Genomic DNA, 20766 nt, shown 5'->3' with positions numbered 1-20766 from the left:
TCGCTGATTGATGCTCAGACACTCCCTGAGCAGTGATCCACCCCTCCTGGCCAGTTCCCCTTTGGAATATCCCTTTGGCTAGTTGGGGTCAGCTGTCCTGGCCAGGCTCCCTCCCAGCTCCTTGTGTACCTGCTCGCTGGCAGAGCATGGGAAACTGAGAAATCCTTGACTTAGGGTAAGCACTACGCAACAACGACTAAAACATCAGTGTGTTATCAACATTATTCTCACACTAAATCTAAAATACAGCTCTGCACCATCTACTAGGGAGAAAATTAACTCTATCCCAACCGAAACCAGGACACGCAAGTACATACAGGTTCTGGTGGTGGCCCTTGTCTCCAAGACCTAATTTAATGTTTCCAAAACCTAAAAGAAAATTAACTGGGGAGGAGATGAGTACTAGAAAAACAGAGTTGTTTGCAAAAGACAGCTCCTAAAAGAAAATACAAGAACACTGTTAGCCCCAAGAGGCGTCTTTGAACTCCGCTTCGCTCTCACTGTCAATAACATGTCCCGGTGCTCAGAGGCTGACATCTGTCAATGCCAAATTTGATCTGAAAGCCTAGCTGTGTGCAGTCACCAATGCAAGCACTGCCACTGCCTTCCGTGGAGAACAGCAAAAGCAGGAACCAACAGTGAGGAATGAAGCAATGACAAAGATTATTAATTAAACCCTCTGTTTTCCAAGATCTTTCTTCCTAAGGGGTTTATAAAATAGAGATAAGACAATCATTCAACCAATGCTGAAGGGTAGCCACATTCTAGAGACAAAAAAAAAGAAGCTGTCAGGAAAGAAAAGCAGAATAACAGTATTACTGGGAAAGCTTTGATGAGAAATGTCTCCATTTGGCTACAGCCTCCTTCCCCAGAATTGCGGTGCTGGCGAGCCCTCAGGCAGACACCAGCCTTGCCCCAGGATCCCCTCCGAGAAGAAAAGAAGTCAATGGAAAGCACCACGGCAGTTTTGATGACTCCAAATCATGCCTGTACGTGTCAGAAAAAAACTCATGTCCTGAGGCAATGGGCAGCTGGGCAGCACCTGCCCAACCACCCCTGTTGCTCAGGCCACCCTCACTGATGCATGGTTCTGCCTTTCCTCTTCCATTACGGGCCAAAAAGCAATCGTGCGGCAAGAGTTTTTGCTTCGTATTTACCTCTTCTCCTTCCTAGGCTGACAGGCCCTACAACGGGATGTTACAATCCCATGAGCTGTGATTTTCTGGAGGAAATGCTGGTTTTAGCTCAAGGGACAGCTGCACAGAATGAATCCCCTCCCTGCCCACTGCTGCAAGACCCAGCAGCTCAGTCCGTGGGGAGAGAAAGCAAAGCGCTGCTTGGCTAGATTTGGTGAAACTGCTCTCCCTGACTCCTGCGAGCAACTAGGCTAATGTTTGGCCCCACCACCTTCTCTTTGGTCCATGGAGACACCGGTCACAATTTCACAGGCAGTCAGAGCAGCTCTCTGATTGGTAAAATGGAAAAGCACTGCGACATTGGAAAAGTAATTGACTTTGGTGCATTTTATTCTTTTTGGAGGAGCTATGTGTGGAGGTGGGTTTAGAGAGCAGGGTATTAGTTCATTTTTGCATTTCAAAAATATTAGAAAAAAATCAAAGCCCATTTTATAATTGATTCCTAAAGCATCACGGTGCTTGTGGGCAATAAGGGCACAGTGTTCACTTTTCAGCTACTTTTTAGGCAGAGCAAGGCACTGAGGTGAGCTGGGCCTGCTGACCCCTTTGCACCAATGATTTGCATCTTTGCGCAGATCAGAGTGAAATGTTTTGTTAAGTTTGTTTTTTGTTTTGCTGTTCATTGCTACAGCTTTGATTTTTCATCAAATTCGAGCTTGAATCACACCCTCTCATGGGTTTTGGAGCCCTTACGATTCAGTTTCTCAACGTAACAAGACTTTTGCCATCAAGCTGCTAACCCCACACTTGCCATAACGTCGGACCCAGTTGAAGAGTTTCAACCAGATTTAACAGTCGGTAGAAACCTCAAGGATATCAACTACCTATGAGCTTCACAACAGCTAGGGAACAGGAAAAAGACAGGAACTCAGCATCTCCACTGTGCAGAAAGCTACAGGGAGAAAGAGTCAACCAGTGTTAAATACCAGATAAATCACACAAGCAAAAGACATGAGAAATATCCCAAGGGTGAGAAAAGAACTGGTGCTTTACCAGCCACGGTAGAAGCCAAATATCAAGACAGCAAGCTTCATTAGCTCTGTGGCTTATGAAGCAGCTCATTTCTAAAGCCCAGTGATAACCTTGACTGTAGCAGAGACCAGTGCAGGGTCTGCAGGCTCCTGCTCCACTGCCTGCCCTGCCCTGCCCAACCCAACACCCACAGGGTACACACTGGGCTGTGCGGGAACCCAGCCCCAAAGGGATGTCTTTAGGGAATACAGAACCTGCCTTAGCACATGATCCCAACTAAAGCAAGGCAGCCTGTGGCAGAAATTGAGTAAATCTAAGCTTGGCTTGCAGAGCTTATGATCCTACTTAGGTCAGCATGACTATGAACACCAGCTCGGGCAGCACGCACTTTATTTCCCATTTGAAAAGGTTACTGCAGCTTTTGGGCCATAGACAAGCCACCTTTGTGTCCTTCACAGCCCCCTGGCAGTTCCCAAATTACTTGGGGATCAATGGACTGCAACAAGACTGATGCCGTGGGTGCTCCTGACCCACCAGTGATGGAGCCGAGCGGTGGCAGCAAGTCCCAGGACTGCAGGATCACTGGGGTCGGGAGGGGCCTCATCCTGTCTGTGGTCCAGCCCCCTCCTCACCACTGCCCACCCAGCCCCGTGGGTTCACAGGGGCTACACAGACCACTCGCTTCAGAGAACAACCATCCAAATCTTCCCTCCCCAACCTGCTGCCTGTGCTTATTCCTCTCCCTGCAGTGACTCAGAGGAGTGTTTTTTTCTGTCCTTCCAAGACCCTCCTGTGCTGCTGATGCAACAGCCTCTCATTATTTTAATATTCCCACGCTGACTAAAGGGGCTCGCTGTGGTCAGGCAGGACTCTCTTCCCCCTGCAGATAAAAGCATGCTGCTGTTCTCTGGCCGCTGCTCCCAAAGAGACTGGTAAAGTTTATCCTGTTCATATTTCGCTGGCACATTGGCAGCATGGGTATTTTGATTTGATTGCTGTCTGCAGTTTTCTAAACCATCCAGTTTATTTAATTCATAATTCAATTTCCTTGAACATGTTGTTCACTTCAGTTTGTAATAACCTCCTACTCTGTTTTTAGCCAAAGCCTTCACACCTGAGCTGCAGTTATCCAAGATGGTTATGGCCTATAAGAGGACATATTCCTTCGCCCCTTAATTTTCTCAGCAATATTTACTTTATTACATGTACTGGAATTTAATAGCCCTCTGTACTAAAACAGATCCTTCCTTAGGAAGATCTCAAAGCACTTACAAATAACAGTAAAGAGCATTTTCAAGCAAAATGTTATTGAACCCCAGTGAATGTCATACATCAAATACAGGTGCCACGCAGAGAAATGTCAAACTGTCCCCATCAGCAAGCAGAAACGGTACAGCATGGAGTGGGTGCACGCTGAGTGGGGAGTCACGGTCGGTGTAAGGCAGAGCAGAGAGCAAAAACCACCCAAGTCTTGAGCTGCAGTTCAACCAGCATTCCTTTTGCTCCCGGCCTCATGGCTCAGGAGTCAGCCTGCGACGCTGATGTTACCCACCGGCCACTCGCTGCACCGTGCAAACACAGCGCTTCAGACCAGCCTCGAGTGGGGAGATCTCGATTCCTGAGATTCCACCTCAAGACACCCAAGGGCACCATTTCCAGATTATTGCCTTTCCCCCTTCATTCAGGACTGGCCCACAGCCCAAAGACCCAGCCCACGTCCCGCAGCCCTGCTACCCTGCTGCAAAGAGCCCACCGCCGTGCTGCACAGCCCAGGCCAATGTTTTCCCTCGTCCTCAGAAGAGAGGAAGCAGGGAACGAGTCTCTGCCATTTTTGTAAAGCGTTCCTGATCCTTCTGCCCTCCCTACACGTGGCCAAGCATCACGTTCCCAGCCCCAAGCCCCAGCTGCTCGGAAAATACATCCTTGGGCTCCTTGGGAGTGGGGGACAGGGGCTTTGTTTGCCGGTTAACCTCCCTGTGCCAGCACTCAAGGCCCCTGCAATGCCCTGCCAGAGAGCACTGACCTCATGCAACCCCCACAAACTCAGGGCATCTGCCGACCCACCGGGACATTTTTATACCCAGGAGGGCCCTCCTGCTGCTGGGGTTTCTTTAAACACCCCAAGAAAACAAACAGGTTTCTGGTTCATCCCAAAGAGCACAGCTGCCTGCCCCAGGGTGCTGCGGAGGGGCAAGGGATGCTCTGAGGGATGCTCCTTGCTGCCTGGGAAGCCGGGCTTTACGGTCCTCCCTGCCTTGCTGCTTGCAGGCGGACAGAAAGACAGCTTTATTCCTTCCTGCTATGTCAGCGCTGAGATCAGACTCAGCAGGGCTGCGTGGCCGCGGCCGGCCGACCACCCGGGTCCCACGCCAGCAGGGCTGGCGAGAGACGTGGGAGGAGGAGGAGGAGGAGGAGGAGGAGGAGGAAGCCCTGTAAGGTAAATACAGCTGTGGTTCACCCCACGTGGATGCATCGCTCCGGCAAGGCGGAGAAGAGGACGCCAGCCCCGAGCCTCTCCGGCATGCTGCAGGATCTGCAAGCTCTCCTGCCCTGCTGCCCTGTACCTGCCCTCAGCACCACCACCACCCCCCCCACACACCCCAGGCAGGGCGGGCAGTGGTGCCTGGGCTTGCAGACCCTCCACGGGGGCTGGGGGTCCCGGGGTCCCGTGCCGGGGCACGAGGGCACGTGGTGGGAGCGAGTGTACGGTGCCAGCGGCATCCCCGCCAGCACACACATCCACGCACAGGCACAGCAGGTCACCCCCCCGGCATGAAAACAAACACGCTCGCCTTCAGAAAGGGAAAGCAGGGGGCTGGCAACAACACAAACTGAGCACACAGGGTCAAGTTAAAGGCTTGCTGGGAAAAAAATAAATGAGGGGAACAAATAATATTTAGCAGGCCCACGGTTGCCCTCCCCCTCTTGCTGGGAAGCAGCAGCTCTCGCTGGCCACGGAGCAGCAGCAGGAGGGGCCTGAATTTGGAGAGGATCTGGGGTCTCTGACCACCTCCCCAGCATGGCTATGGGGGCCCAGGGTTAACCCAGCAGGTCACAGCCCTGCAAGATTCACGCACCTCCCGTCCTCCCTGTGGTGGCCGGAGGGGCTTATCCTCAGCGCAGCCTCTGCAGCAAGAGCTGCTCCGGTGCAAACAATGAGCAGGAGCCCAGCATCTCTCCGGCCCTCTCTGGCCACAGGCACGGCAGACAGCACCCCAAAATGCTGGGGGCATCTTTATCTCTTGCCTTCCCTTCCTGCTGCATCCATCAGGAAAGCAGGAGCCTGTGGGGACTCCCCAGGAACGAATGCTGCTCCAAAAAAGCAACTGCCAGGGAAATGGGTGAAAGAAAACGTAGAATGTAGGGAAGGTGATTTGAAATGTAGGGAACATTATTTGAAAAGTAGCCCAGATGAGAGAGGGAGACACAACGGGAAGCAGAGTTTGGATGAAGGTAATGCTCTGGACTTAGGTGCTCAGAGCAAGTCAGGGTGTCCCGGTAAAGTGCTGGGCAGGGTTGGGGGTCCGGTGCAGCGGTGGGGACTGCTTACGGGGTGTCTGCAAAGCTGCAGGTCCTCTGATGGTCCTCGGCACCGCCGGTGCTTCCCTGCCCCCAGGACCAGGGGCACAGCCCCCGCTGGGCCCTTCAGCATGTCTGGGCCAGATGGAAAGCAGCTCATCACAGAAAGGTCTTCCTTTATATAAAGGCTGGATAAAGTATAAGGACACCGAGCAATGTGGTGAGTTTTCCGGAAATTTCAAGAGGAAAACGAGAGTGGGAGGTTTTGAGAAACATTTGCTGTTTTTCCAGAGAGGGATATGCTCAGAGGCTGATGAATTTAACTCCTTCTCCATTCTCATTCATTATATCTAATGAAATGTAGCTAAAATCACTTAAGACTTGATGCCAGAGTGAAAGGAAACCATTACATTTCTTCTCTTTAAAGCAAACCCAAACACACAGCCGGCACTTTCTGCGTCAAGCCCATCAGTCCCCTCTTTAAATCTGTCTGTTAAAACGGTGCCTAGTTGTGGTATGAAAGCATCAAGCAACAGAGAGCCTCCCAGTGCCTGAGAGAAGTTCTTCTAATGGCAAGTTTCCCACACTTAAGCCTTATTTCTACGCTGAATTCCTCTCATTTCAGCTTCCTGCTAGTGGATCACACTGTGCATCCCTCTCCTTAATCACATCTGTAAATCCCCAGTGTTATCTACTGAAATAAACAACTGATAAAATTGCTGCAAAGATAATTGGATAATTGTAAAGGGTAGAGTGATCAAAAGTAGAAATGGTGAACAACCCCTAAGACCTCCCTTTTGGTTAAAACACAACCTGCACTGTGACATAAGTAGGAACCTTCTGGAGCACAGAAAATACAGTCGAGTAGGGGAAAAAAAAATGGGGCCTAGTTTGCATGCTAACATCATAATACTAAATATTATACAAATAAAAACCAAACTATTGCTCTTTTTTTCCTTTTTTGCCTTTTTACTTTGGTGGCATACAGTTCAACATAAATGATCTCTTTGGCCATTTTGCTGTTATCTGCTCATATTTGAGCAGAACAGAACTTTGTTATTCAAAACCTTTGTTTGGCAGTTTCTCTCTACAGTCTGATTTATCTATCAATCAAATTTATTTTATTTACTATTTTAATTATAAGCATTTCACGGGTTTAGAAAATGAAGGGGCTGGAAGATTTAGGGCACTGTAGACTTTGTGGCCAGAAGAGACCACCATCAATGAGCAAGCCTGAGCTCTCGTAGGCAGGATTTCCCAGTCCTGTCCAAGGTCGTCTGGCAGGTGAAAAGCAATGATTTCCACACACCAGTCTGATATTCTGACACTTAATCACATCTCGGCTGCTGCTGCTCCCTTGGTAGAATCTGCTAAATAATTCATCCCCTCTTTTCACTCAGATTTTCATATACTTTAAAGGAGATTTGATTTTGTATCCTTGTATATTGTTTGCCCTTTGTTTAAACCTCCCCTTGAGATGCCTTATCATAAGGTTCAGATCTGAGAGGGTATTTTTAATTTTTTTTTTTTTTAATTTCCAGAACCCTTCCCAGGCACTAAAGAATCTTCCGTTTTTCCAGGCAGTGCAGGACTGCGGGTAAATAATTACAGCTTGCCATCCTCAGAGCGCAAATCAATTATAATTGACTTGGCCCCGATGGGCTGGCAGGGCTCACGCTGCCCCTGCACAGAGAGGGGGGCACAGCTCCACAGTGTGGGGCTTGGGGCACTAACCCTTCCCTTCCCTCTCCGATGGGAAAACGCAAAAGAAATCTCAAGCGCTGCTACCCTGTTCAGTAGGATGTTTAAAGCACGCTGGAAAAAGGCAACCACTGCTACCGACTCCTGCTTTTCTTCTGCAGAAGTGAAGCATTCATCAGGGAATGATGGAGTCAGGGAGGGAGGAGCAAGTTTTCCTCCCTCAGTCGAGGATTAGCCATCCTCTTGCTCTGAAGGGTTACTCTGCCTTTCCACCAGCGCATTAGCATTTTCCAGGCTGGAAGGAAGCTGTGCTTCTAAAGCTCAGGCTGTAATTGGAAAAGTTTGCCAGGATGGACCTAATGAGGAAACGGCTAGCACCGGCAAAACCATGCCACGACTGAGGTGGTTTAATTCAGTCCCCTGGGCAAAACAGCCACAGTAACAACAGGGCTTTTCCTAAGTGAATGAGCAGCATTTGAAAATGTTGTTTCATTTCAGAAGTCCATTGCGCTTCATCAGTGTGAATGGAGTCACAAACACAGACCTGCCCTTGCCCCCTCCCAAGCCTTGCTGCACCTTCACACCGAGGTTCCTCCCCACCTCCTGCCCACAGCCAAACCGAGAGAGCAAGAGAGCAGCCGACACTGCAAAACGGGGCTTTTTCACCCCCTGCTCAGGCACAACCTTGACCAGAGAGCAACTTCCAGAAAGCTGAGCTGGAACTCCAAGCCCTTCCTATGATAAAAACCAGATCGCCTGGAGCTGGAAACCGGACACTCCTGTTTAGCTCCCGGGAATCGGAAGCTGTAAGTCAAACTGGCTTGCACAGAGCCACACCGCACCAGTGGGACCGGTGGGACCTGGGGGTGTCCCGCAGCCCCTGACACGCTGCCACCCCCACCCACAGGCAACAGGGATCCTCTCTATCACTGAGGGCAGGATCAGACAGAGCCCTTCCTCCCCCAGCACTTACACCCCCCTTCGCAAAATTAATAACCAAGGCAGCAGTGGGGCTAGACCAGAAAGAGTTAATGGGGTTATGAAGGGTTTTGCTGGCCTATTTTCCAGGCAGGCACCCTTTAATCTCCTTTGGAAACACCTTCACACAAAGGCTGGTACAGCAGCTCAGCTGGAGCCAGGATTTAACATGGAAAAACTTGTCCCAGAGAGATTAAAAGCAGCAGTCGGGCCGTGACCCTCCCGTCAGACAGGCAGGAATTTTCTCACTGGGGACAGGGAGGTGAAGAGGGCAGCTGGGTCCCGGGGACTGCTGCTGCAGCGTGCCGCGGCTCCCGGTATCCATACACCCGTCATCCTTCCCAGGGCAGCCAGAGCAAGCATGCCAGGAGCAGGGCTCACCCCCGCGAGCTGCCAGCAAGGTGCAGAGTGGCACCCCATGCACTGGCTGCCTCTGCAGCAGAGGAGTCTCCCCAAGAAAGCGGGGGCACAGCTGGTGCCACTTGTGATGAAGGGTTAAATCCCTCTCCCATACCCCTGGGCAACTCAGACTGGAACATAGGGTAACAGCACATGTGAAAGCCAAGGGCGAGAGAGCACAGGCCATCAGAGTACACACCAATATCACAGCATTGCCTTATGACCACAGAGTGGAAAAGAAGAGACAGGAAAAAAAAAAAAAAAACAAACTGGAAGAAAAAGAGAAAGGGAAAGGGAAAGGGAAAGGGAAAGGGAAAGGGAAAGGGAAAGGGAAAGGGAAAGGGAAAGGGAAAGGGAAAGGGAAAGGGAAAGGGAAAGGGAAAGGGAAAGGGAAAGGAAAAGGGAAAGGAAAAGGGAAAGGAAAAGGGAAAGAAAAAAGGAAAAAGGAAAAAGGAAAAAAAAAAAGGAAAAGGAAAAAGGAAAAAAAAGGAAAAAAGGAAAAAAGGAAAAAGGAAAAAGGAAAAAAAAGGAAAAAAGGGAAAAAAAGGAAAAAGGAAAAAGGAGAAAGGAGAAAGGAGAAAGGAGAAAGGAGAAAGGAAAAAGGAAAAAGGAAAAAGGAAAAAGGAAAAAGGAAAAAGGAAAAAGGAAAAAGGAAAAAGGAAAAAGAAAAAAAAAGGGAAAAGGGAGGACAGCCACAGGCATCCATGCAAGCACAGCTCAGCCATTCGATCCCCCCTCCACCTTACCTGGGGGTCCCCAAGGCGACTGAGGTCTGGATAAAGGTAAAACAGGATTCCCTGGGACGCCCCAGGAAGGGACACTCCCCTGATCAGCAGAACGACCAGCATGAGGTATGGGAACGTGGCTGTGAAATACACCACCTGGGAAGAGGATGAAGGGACAGACATGAGCGAGCAGCATAGCCCAGAGCACACAGCGCCGGCCAGCAGCACGGCACCGACCCCGGGCTGGGGGAGAAGGGTCAGACTGCCTCTCCAAGCACCTCGATGTCACCTGCGGTAGAAAGAAAGGCATTTTTAAACACGCTCAGAAAACTTGTGGCATGCCATGGTGTGTCTGGAGCCAGAGAAAACTTTTCTAGTCCTAAAAGCAATCCAGAGCCTGAGACAAGCTGTCACCAGGTTGGAGCCAGAGTAGCTCTACTCAAGTCAACAGTGTAATATCTACGTGCATCCGAGAAGGAGCTGTGTTCTCCTGCTTTTTATGCCCCTAGCCCCATGAGGAATGCAGACTACTCAGGAAGAGTTGAAATCCCTTCCTCTAGCAAAGGAGCCATGTCCCTTGGGAGAATGCTGCAGGCCACTATCGGCTAATCCTTTCAGGGACTCCACGTCTGGTAAATATAACACACAATTTGGGGATTACCAGGGTACTTTCAGGAGTGTTCAGGCTAATTGCTGCAGCGTGCTACAACACCACCACGATGCAGTCTGTTTCCCACACAAACAAACTGATATCAAGGGCTCATGCAGCCTCTCCACCAATTCAAGTAGCGTGATTAACCCCTTTGCATTGCTCCCACACCTTCAAGACCTATTGACCACCTTGAAAAAAAATCATTTAGTCTGTTGTATCATACTAGGCCAAAAATAAATGTTGCTCCTTCAGGTTTTTCCCCGTGTGGACGTGCTAAGTGAGGATTCGCACCTGCAGCTTCACCTGAATCCTTACCCTACAGCTCTTTTCTCACCTTTGGCAGTCACACACCAGAGAGCTAAAGCTCATCTCTGGAGGAACTGCAAAATGTAATGGTGTGAAATGATCTGTTTCTCAGACCTGCCCATCCATTCAGAATTAATTGTTTCAAAATCCACCTAAAGCCCACCATCCCTGTGCAGGGGTCACAGGCTCTGCCACAGCTACAGCAGTTTCTGCATTAGAAGAGGTCCTGTTAAGAATGAGCACATGATTTCCCTGGACAGTACGACCACTTTCGCTCTGCCACTAGGTAATCCTTATCCTCTGAACAGTGATTCAGATAGAGATTTCTTCTGGATCCACTCCAATGTACTCCATCTGAATAAAGCAACATCCAAAGCACCTGCCACTGCAATGCGAGTCCTCCTCTAAGTTGAGATATACACTCTTCAGTGATTCAGCTTTGTAATGCAGAAAGACAGAAGCATTTTAGAGATATCCTCTCCTTAAAAAAAACACACTACTAGATTATCATCTCTGTCTGCAAGCTCCGGGTTTTCTATGCATTTCACGTGCCCTGCTCTGTATATCACAGCAGTCTTGAATAATGTCACAGAGGTCGGTGTAAAGCACCTCCTTGCTGGGGCTCGTGGTTGCCTGAGATGTTTGTGTGAGCAGATCCAGTCCTGTCCCTCTGAATCTGCACCATGAACATTGAAGGAACCCAGGGACAACATCCTTCAACACAGGCAAACACCATCACTCATTTCATTCTCAAATTTTCAAGGAGTCTCTGATGTAGAGATTTTTGGTGACAGTTAATCAAATCTGCAGGACCTGTGAGTTTAACGATCATCCCTATGCTTAGCACACAACCAAATGCTTACTTCAGGAAATAACAGGATGCAAGATTAATATTTCTCAGCTCATGAAAGCAAGATTAAAAACAAAAATGATAAAACCAACACATTGCCTTTGAACCCTAATTCATGCTCTTCCAGGATGCCAGGTTGCACATTCTTGGCTGGATCTCTAAATAACATCAGTTTAAGGAGCTCAGAATACAAGCTGGTAGCTGTCTGGCATATGATTTGGATTCACATTTTGGTAACATCCTATGTGCTTTTTGGCCTGCGCAAACTAGCGCATTAAGCTTTTAACTCAACAGTTACTGACATCCGCACTGAGACCAGAGGCCTGAATTTGGACAAGGTTTTGCTGGATTAATAGTGCCAAACTTCTATCTAACAACAGGAACATCTGGATCCAATGAGATATTACTCAGTGCTTGGCTCAGACCCAATCTTTTAATTTCTCGGGCATTGTTAGCACTAGCTACATCACTAGGAACCTTGCCGGGATCAGTGTGATCATTCTGTCACATGCTGGTCAACAACATCCAGGGTTTTATTTGAATCTGATCCACATGCCTCGGCAAAGTGGTTCCATCTGTGACAACCTCCTGCATCTGCGGGCGCTCCCCAGGGACGGGCAGTCCCGGCGTCGGAGGATGCAAACCACTGCTGCTGCTCTGAGTGGGGTCACCTCAGCTCATGGTGTTGGCCCCTCCACAGGCAAATCCCCAGAACTAAGGTATCTCTCTTCCCCAGTGGGATTGCATTCCCACAGCAATCATTTTAGCTGGATTATCAAATATGCGGAGGGTTGATAAACCTATAGACACTGCTGCTTTATTGAAAGAAGATTTCTGTTTTCAAGAAGATAAGATCTCACCATCTCTAGTCCTTTTTATTAAAAAGCACTTGCATTTAACCTAGAACTTGTATCTAAAATAGATTTAATTTGTTCCCAGCACTTCCCACACTATGTTTGCTGTATCTTGGTATCATATTTGCTGTTATTAGACTGCCTCTGCTTTCTTTTACCAGGCCACCACGGCAAGCAGTTGCTCTTTTTTTCTAATTTTACTCCATGGAAACCAGAAAACATCATCTCTGCAAGTTGCTCGGTTTCCCTGTCATGTTTCATAACCCCAGACCATTTTGGAAGGAGGAGAAATTGCTAACATCCATGCCGTCAACTTGATGGAAATTGATGCAGCTAAAATTTACAACCCATCACACGTGATGTCTTGTTCAAAGCATGCAGAGAAGACACCATTTAGATAGCATACTAAACCTTTTCATTTCCATCTGTTCTTGCTGGCTCCAGACAAAGCTGACTGAGAATGGGTCAGGAGGTGGTAGCAGAAACTAAGTAATGGGGTCAGTGCAAATGACAGCAGCACACTCTGCAACAGAGGTAGCAGGGGATGAAGCTGGACAGTCGCACCAACCTTTCCAGAAACATTCAAAGAAATACCTTTGTGGTAACTAGTGTGGGGGCAAAAAAAAAAAAAAAAAAAAGGAGACCTTTATTGCTGGCGAATGCAAGCAACTGTAGGAAGAGTTGGGACAAACAAAAAGAAGAAAGAACATCCCCATGGTGGTGAGGCAGAGAGGGCCTTGAGGCCATCTGCGTTACCTTTGTTGCCAGCAAAGGCAAAAATATGCTGCGTGCTCACTCTGTGGTGGGAGGGAGGGGAACACGCAGCCACCCCCATAAATAGGAAGATTCCAAGGTCTCCTGGGCCTGCGGATGGACCAGATGGGGATATACATCTTGGTAATGCTGAGACGTCTCGGTGGTTCCACCCTTTCCTACCCAAAACACAGAGCCTGGTTCACACTCCCGCTGCAAGTCGATTCCCACAGGCTCCTGCCAGCTTACTCAGAGAGTGGTTCCCAGGGGGTCCCTAGGACCTCTCTGAACATACAAAAGGTGAGTAGATCAATCGCTTCAGCTGTGATCAAGGCAAGAGGTTTGATCTGAACCAAAGACTCACCTTGCCTGTGGACTTGACCCCTTTCCAAATGCAGAAGTAACAGATGATCCACGCCAGCAAGAGACACAGAGCCAACTCCCAGCGCAGGCTGCCCAGGTGCTGGATGCCATCAGAAATCTTTAGCACTCTCCTCCTGCATTTAGGGGAAGCAAAGGAACAACCAGATGTCACTGCTGTTGGTCACGAATGTTCTCAACACCACACTGGTTCTTACCACACCTCCACAGCACCTGATGGCTTCAGGGAAAAGAGTTCTTACAAAGCCCAGGTGTCTGAGCTGCAAGCCTCAGCAGAATCAAGCAGTGCTTCCCACTTAAAAGTACTACCAGCCTGGCAGATCACACATGGACACTTGCTTCTATGCTCACTCCAGTGCTGGCCTGTGGGGCCAAGATGTTTCTTCTCCTGTCCTCCTCCCACCCTCTAGGGTGAGAGCTCTCTCTGCAAGAACGTGCAGCACTTTGCACACACAAGCTCTGCCTGGGCCTTTTTCATGCACATTACGAAGTTCACCTACATTTCTGACATGCTTCAAACCTCAAAGTGAATGATACATTGCACTTCCATGCAGATTCCATCAGGACCACTCAAGAAGCAATGCTGTCCAACCCCTTCTCCACAGCCCACTTCTGTCTTTAGGATCAGCTACATTTTTCACCTCAGGACCCAGAGCAGCATAGCATCCCATAACATTACTAAAACCCAACCAAGACCACAATAATCTCCAGTGCACAGTCAGAAGAGGTCACCTTGGACATCCTCTTTCAACCAGCGTGAAGATAAGATCCTGGGCTAGATGGACCTTGGTTCAGCTAAGGTCTTATGGTCTCACCTGGCCATATAACAGCTTTCCATGTCATGTGTATGTCTAATCTACCTCATCACTTACAGAAGTAAGGACTCGCCCTCCTCCATCTCCTACATCACACAGATGGATCTGAGTGTGAAACACCATGGTGCAGTCCCAAAACACCAAGCCTAAGACAAGCAAAGAGGGACGTGCACTACCCTGGAGCCCAGCAGCAATGTCCACCCTGCTGCAAAAGACAGTGATTATCCCAAAATAAAGGTTGTGCTCCTGGAGATCCACAGTCTAAGACACGCTGCCTCCTTTCCTGCCCCACAACCTCGTGATGGATTGAGAGGATGAGAGAAGGGTCAGAAAAATCACATTGCTCTGACCGATATGTTTTGATATGTTGTTTTTTGCCTGCTTCTAAGGACGTGGACTCTGTAACCAGTGCAGAAAGGGTGCCAGTGAACTGTAACTAACTGGGAACTCTACTGCAGCCAGAACTGGCTTCAGAAGGGTGCCATCAGCCCACGTGCCATCAGCCCACTGGCAGGTCAGTGCTTCTTGAGGAAACAGTGGTCATCTACCTCCCCACCCAGGCAGGACAGGAACAGATGCTGCATCAGAAGTAATGGACAGTGGAAATTTCCAGTCCCACATGCTTATTCCCCAGTAACACAGGGACAGTCACAGCAGTGACGGGAACAGCAACTTTTCCAGCAGCCAGCCTCGGGAAAAGCAGTCTAAGGCAGGCCACCATCTAATCACGTGTGAGCAGAAGGCAGAGTGCGGGCTCTGGGAGCACACAGGAGACAAAGGAGATTTTAAAAATCTAATGCTGTTTTTAACAGCATCCCTGTGCTGAGCTGGGGATGCCCTGGAGGTACTGTGTGCTCCGTGTGCTGACAGCACCCAGCAGCGCTGCTGAGGGCAGCGAGGGCAGAGCCCTCCATCCATCTAAAGACGTAAATTTGCAATGGCAGCAGAGGAGTTACTTGCACAGTCTATTAGCCAGGACTCAGTGCTTAACTGGCCTTTCTCTCAGGAGATGCTGAGGATCATCAGAGATCCCAAGCCAACAGGCCTAGGCATTCATGCCAGAAATAAAGCTGCTCTATACCTCAGGGTAACTAACACAAGGGGAGAAAACAAGGAAAATGAGAGAGGAAATTTCAGCATGAAGTAAGTTGACCCTAGCACTTAATTTTTATTTTGGTGAGCTTCTCTCTTCAGGATAGCTTGCATATTAGTCACTCTAAAGAGAAAATATCAATTCTCTTTCTGTCTTTAAGATGAAGACTAGCCCACATACAAAAGTCACCACCCACCATGCCAGAGTCTCCTGGGAACGTGCTGGTATCACCCAGTAGCACGGATTTAAAGGAAAGAGATCACCTACTGCATCACCAGCATGGACTCCTGCAGTACATCACAGGGCTTTAAGGTCTCCTCTTCAACAGCTGAACATGCTACAGCTTGCAAGACATGCAGACAAAAACCCATCACAGGACTGTTGCTTTGTGGATCACTGCAGATCTCACCCCAGTCTCACCTATAGTCTTGGCACCCGTGTCCTGAGCACGGTTACACTGGATGCAGCCAGCAGGCAGGTCAAGCACTGCGTGGGGCAGACTGCTCCCAACAGAACAAAAGCAATGGATAATCCAGCAGATACATAAACTGTAATCCAAACTGTAGGGTAACGGCCACTATACCCTGAGGAAGTGCCACTAATTTTTTTTGAGGTTTGCACCCTGGGTACGTCTGAACCAAAGCTTCAGGATGGGAAACATGCAGCCAATTCCCCTACATTGCAGGAGGAAATAACTGGATAAGGAAGTCCATAGCTGGCAATGAAGAACAGGGGATGAGGAAGGGAAAGGAGCAGCACAAATGGAGAAAGGGAGTGTGCAACAGAAGAGGAGGAATAAAGGAGGAAAGGACGATAAACAAAATGTCAAGGACCGGATGAGGCAAAGCATCAGTGAGGTAAGGTCTCGTACAGTCAGCTAGCCATCACAGAGGTCAGTGAGACCAAGAAGCCCAAAAGGTCCAGAGGGACCTTCTATTTGTCAGAGAAGGACAAAGTCAGATGGCTCTGAGGCATTCCAGCACAGCTCCAGTCAAACACCACAAGCCCAGCGATGTCACCCTCGACTGACGGTGCTGCCCCCGAGAGCCTTCATTCTGATCTGCCCAGCTTCCTTTCTTGTATCCTCTTTTGGCAAGGATGGGTTAATAGGACATGCAGCTGCAGGGCTTGCTCCTTGCCCAGGGAAGGTATGTCCCAGAGAAAAGGGGGGTACAGGTCTGTTGTCCTTTACTTACTCCCAGAACTCGATGACAGGGGAGGTGGCGTTTTCGTTGGTCACGTTGAGTGTCGAGTTCGCCTTCTGGAGCTCCATGCAATTCCCTGTGGGAAAGGCACAGGGAGAGAGGGACCATAAGTAGCAGTGGTTGGAGGACCAGAGGATCTAAAAAATCCCTCCGTTTGTATCCACTGTCAACACTCATTGACACTGACCCTGAGACAAATTCTGTATAGTCCCAAAGATGAACAAAAGGACACCCCTCCAGAGTAAGGCTGGAAGGAAACCTAGGACAATTAAGACAATGGCACTCATTTTTCCCTTCCAGTGGGCACAGTGAGCAGTCCCAACCAGCACTGGGTCTATAGCTACCACACAGCACAGGATGACTGGAAGATGCCAAGAGGAAGGTGCCCATGTTGGCTGGAGCCCAGAGCAGGAGCCACCAGGGATACCACCACTGCACGGCACTGGCAGGGTGCTTCAAGTGGTTGGGCAGTGCCAGCACTGGTGATCTCTAACAAAGATCCAGAGCAACCAAGACTCTTCCCCAAAAGTGCCGGCAGCACTGCAGTGATCCAGCACTGCCCACCCCTATGACCAGCAGTCCCACCCGCGCAGGGGCAAGGCACTCTCCTGAGGTTTGGCCCTGGGCAGCAGCAGGTTTCTCTCAGTCAGGAGCTGGTGGAGGGTTGGGAGGGGGGCTCCACACCCACCTGTGTTCCACTCGTGGTCGCAGCTGCCCCAGGGGAGGTCGATGGTAAATGAACTGAAGAGATAAAACAAGGCCCAGGCCAGGACAATGATGTAGTAGAAGTTCAGCAGTATGACGATGACCTGTGAGGCGTAGCCAATTCCTGCAGAAAGCGAGCCCCGAAGGCACATGACCCACACACCGGGGGACAGGAACAGGACTCCCCTTGGGATATGTTCACCCAACATTTTCATCTGCTGATCTGCATTCTGACCGCGCTGCCAGATGGATGCCAGTGGGGTGGCCACCAGAACCATCATTCCCTCCCCAAAGGCCACCATGCTGCATCAGTGGGGGTCCAAGAAGGGTCTCCAGGGACCCCCCTCTTCCTGCCACCCCATTGCAGCCTTCCCTGGTGAAAGGGTGGCAACAGGAGGGAGTCTGGACAAAGAACAGGCAGATTATGGTTGGAAAACCACTGGAAAGGACAGAAACATGACGGTGCTCCACCTGCTGAATAATGCCTCTTCCACCAAAATCCACTTTTAATTTTGTTCGGTTGTCTCTTCTTGATTTTGTTTGGGAAGCTTTTGTATTAACACCACAGACTTTCTCTGGGAGATGTTAGAGGAGCATCTAAAGGTTTTGGTACATGGGGAGGAGGCAACTGAAACTTTCAAAGAAATCATGGAAAGTGGTTTGAGGCTGGACGACTGTGCTGAAACAGTGCTACCAGTGGATCTAACTGCTAACAATTTATTAAGACAGCTGACACCTTTCACCACTAAGACATCTGCAAGCTCAGGAAAATGACATAGCATTGACTTAAAAAAATATTAGCGTGTTTTCGGTTCCTCATAACTGCCAGAAGCATTCTCATCACTTAGCTCTTGGAGGACAACCTTGATTGGACTCAAAGCTCCTGGCCAGAACCACGGCCATGAAGAAGGAAACCAGGATGCAACATAATGATGGGAACTGTTTGGTGAAAAAGGCAATCTTTCCAGCGTGACTTTGGAAAGGGTGGCCTGGTGGCCCTCCCAGGCTGGGATTCCCCAGGTGTGGGCAGCAGATGCGTGGAGGTACGTAACAATCCAGTCTGTGGAGAGAGGCATCACCACTTGTCCCCCCAGGGGCCCGGGGGTCCCCCCACCTCGCCATGCCCTCCCGGGCTCACCCCACTCACCTTCGAAGAGCGGACAGATCCTGCGCCAGGCCGTCACCCCTCCCTGGCTGGTGTACTGCCCCAGCGCCGTCTCCAAGAAGAAGACGGGGATCCCGCAGGTGAAGAGGAAGATGAGGTAGGGGATGAAGAATGCACCTGGCAGATTCAAGTAGCAGATAGGAAAAATAAGCCCTGTGAGGTGACTGGGGTCAGGGCATCTCCAACCTGGCACCAGGCAGGTCCCTCCTGGGCACGGAGGGCTGAGAGAGCCTGGGAGGGATGGGGGGCTGAGGGGGTGGGAAGACCACAGACAGGATGCCAGGAGAAAGGGATTTACCTCACATCTCTTCTCTCAGAGTGATGTAATTGCATGAGAAACTCAACATTTAGAAAAGATGGAGAGGAAAGGAAAGTTTCTAAGCCTGATTTTTGTGCACAAAAGAGTGAAACAAGTTCTCAATAGCTGTATAGAAGTACAGGAGGACACCTTGTTGTAAAATCATTGTGACTTTTAATCAAGTCGGTGACTCCTTTCACATTGATTATTCTGACTGAATTAGCTGACAAACCTATAGATATGACAACATCAGGGCACTGAGGGGCACATAGAGACTGACACCTTCACCCAGTCTGTGGGTTTGCTCAATCACTTGCTCACCGAAAAGCAGCAGGCACACAAATGAAAAGCAAGTAGTGCAGGAAAGTGCGTACCCCACGCCAGCGGCCAGGACTGCCCTCCCGTTCAAGCCCTGTCATGAAACCAGGCAGAGAGAGCTAAGACACATCAGGTTTTCGATTACCCCCGGGGCTAATGTTAAATGCAGTAATGGCTTTTACCCCACAGAGCACAGGAGACAGCCCTGCGAGATGAGTGTGGCAGGGAGCGTGGACCATGTGCCATCGAGGCTGCTCAAGCCCTGCTGCAAAAGCAGGGACACGGGGCAGGAGGGGGAGCTGGCGTGGAAAAGGGTAGTCCCAAGTGAAGAGCAGCAGTTGGTCTGCGGCGGGCTCAGAGCGGCACGCAGGGTCAGAGGTGGCAACTCAGCCAGCCACTAGCCACATTTTCCCTGCATAGTCCTTTTCTGTGCCGGTGAGATGCCAAGTGGCTCTAGGGTCAGGTCGGTGGGGGTGTATGGGGAATAAAAATCCTGGTGCACAAATGAACTCAAAACCCAAGAGATTTCATTAAGAAGCTTAGCTAGCATTCAGGGGCGGGGAGAAGGAAAGGGGGGCTTTGGGGACTGGTCAGAAGTCCCACCCCATGCTCATCCCAGCTGGGTACAGAGCCACAGCCCTCCCCTCCCTGCAAAAAAAGCAATCAACAAAATAGACAGGGAGAGCATCTCGGCAACTCCCTGTGGGCAAAGAGCAGCTGAAGGGATCCTGATACCTGGCAGCTCCAAGGGGAACGACAAGCATCTGCCCACATGCTCTCCCTCTACCAGTAAATAGAAGACGGTGAGGGCTAAGGGCAGAGGAAATGGTTGTATCAGCACCATCCCCTCAAATCTCAACTTGCATGCAATCATACTATCATAAAAGTGGCCCCTTTTTCCAAGAGAGATTATTCTCATGTAAAAGTTTGTATTTAACTAAACAGCAGCCAGGGCACCCCAAGGGAGATCTCTGAGGTGGCAGGTTGAGCTCCCCTTATTTCCAGCCAGGTATCCGGCCTTTCCTCTTCCTCAGGTTTGCCAGCAGGTTTCACACTTTGGGAGTCTAGTTGGAGGGTCCCAACATGCAGGCTGTGAAATGATGCAAAATTATGTCAGGTCAAAGGAGGGATCTGCAGAGACACATTTGGGCCAGGGACTGTGGTCTGCCCAGCTTCTCTCGCCCCCCCAGATGGGACATCAGGCAGGGTGGGACAACCCTGACCCCAGACCCACCACCATCCCCCATCTCATTTCAGCTGGCAGAGGGCTGCTGCTTGCCCACACGGGCAGGAAAGGGTGGCAAGCAAGGGGGAAAAGCCAAGGAGAGATGCCCAGCAGACCCACCCTGCACAACCACTCTGGCTGGTGGGGTGGCAGGGAGGACAGCCCGTGGCGGGGGGCTGCGGCGTGGACAGGGGTCCACCAGGGCACCTGAGCAGCCCCCCGGCACTGCCTGACATCCCCTCCCCGCAGGTGAACCCCAACGCCTGGCGTGTCCCCTCCACTACGGCCCCTTCCCCTCCCGGTGTGCGGGGATGGTGGCCATGGTGGGTACCTTGGGACCGGCCAGTTTGGGGAGTGCTGGGGAGGGGGTGCGGCACTGGCAGACACACCACCAGACAGGCTTCCCCAGTATTTCCCAACCGGTGGGGCCAGCCTGCTCAGGGAGGGCCTGACCCCGTCATGGGAGGTGAAAGCAAGAGCGAACAAGAGCAAAAAGAACATTTTTTGCTCTTCTTTTTTTGTTTGTTTGGGGTTTTTTTTATTTATTATGATTATTATTTTTAATTTTTTTCCTGCCACTATATAGGACCTTGGTATCAGACACTGAGCACTAAATATGTAAGGGACTGCTCTTTCTTTGTTATGTGGAAATATCC

The 20766-nt window shown here is 50.0% G+C and overlaps 1 protein-coding gene across 3 annotated transcripts in view; it reads right to left on the bottom strand.

Annotated features, from left to right (window-relative positions):
* The window catches only part of LOC104363439 (sodium- and chloride-dependent GABA transporter 2), a 33552-nt gene that overhangs the window by 8876 nt on the left and 3910 nt on the right, over positions 1-20766 (bottom strand). For all 3 annotated transcript variants that reach the window (XM_032986451.2, XM_032986452.2, XM_032986454.2), the window contains exons 3-7: positions 18252-18386; positions 17088-17228; positions 16391-16475; positions 13270-13402; positions 9512-9646 (exon numbers count right to left, since the gene is read on the bottom strand). In XM_032986451.2, the coding sequence (XP_032842342.1) occupies positions 9512-9646; positions 13270-13402; positions 16391-16475; positions 17088-17228; positions 18252-18386 (629 nt within the window). The remainder of the gene's footprint in view (positions 1-9511; positions 9647-13269; positions 13403-16390; positions 16476-17087; positions 17229-18251; positions 18387-20766) is intronic.

This window comes from Tyto alba, unplaced genomic scaffold (genome assembly GCF_018691265.1).
Source record: "Tyto alba isolate M040663 unplaced genomic scaffold, T.alba_DEE_v4.0 Super-Scaffold_21, whole genome shotgun sequence".
NCBI classification, from domain to species: Eukaryota; Metazoa; Chordata; class Aves; order Strigiformes; family Tytonidae; genus Tyto; species Tyto alba.
This window is presented reverse-complemented; position numbering and strand designations above follow the sequence as displayed.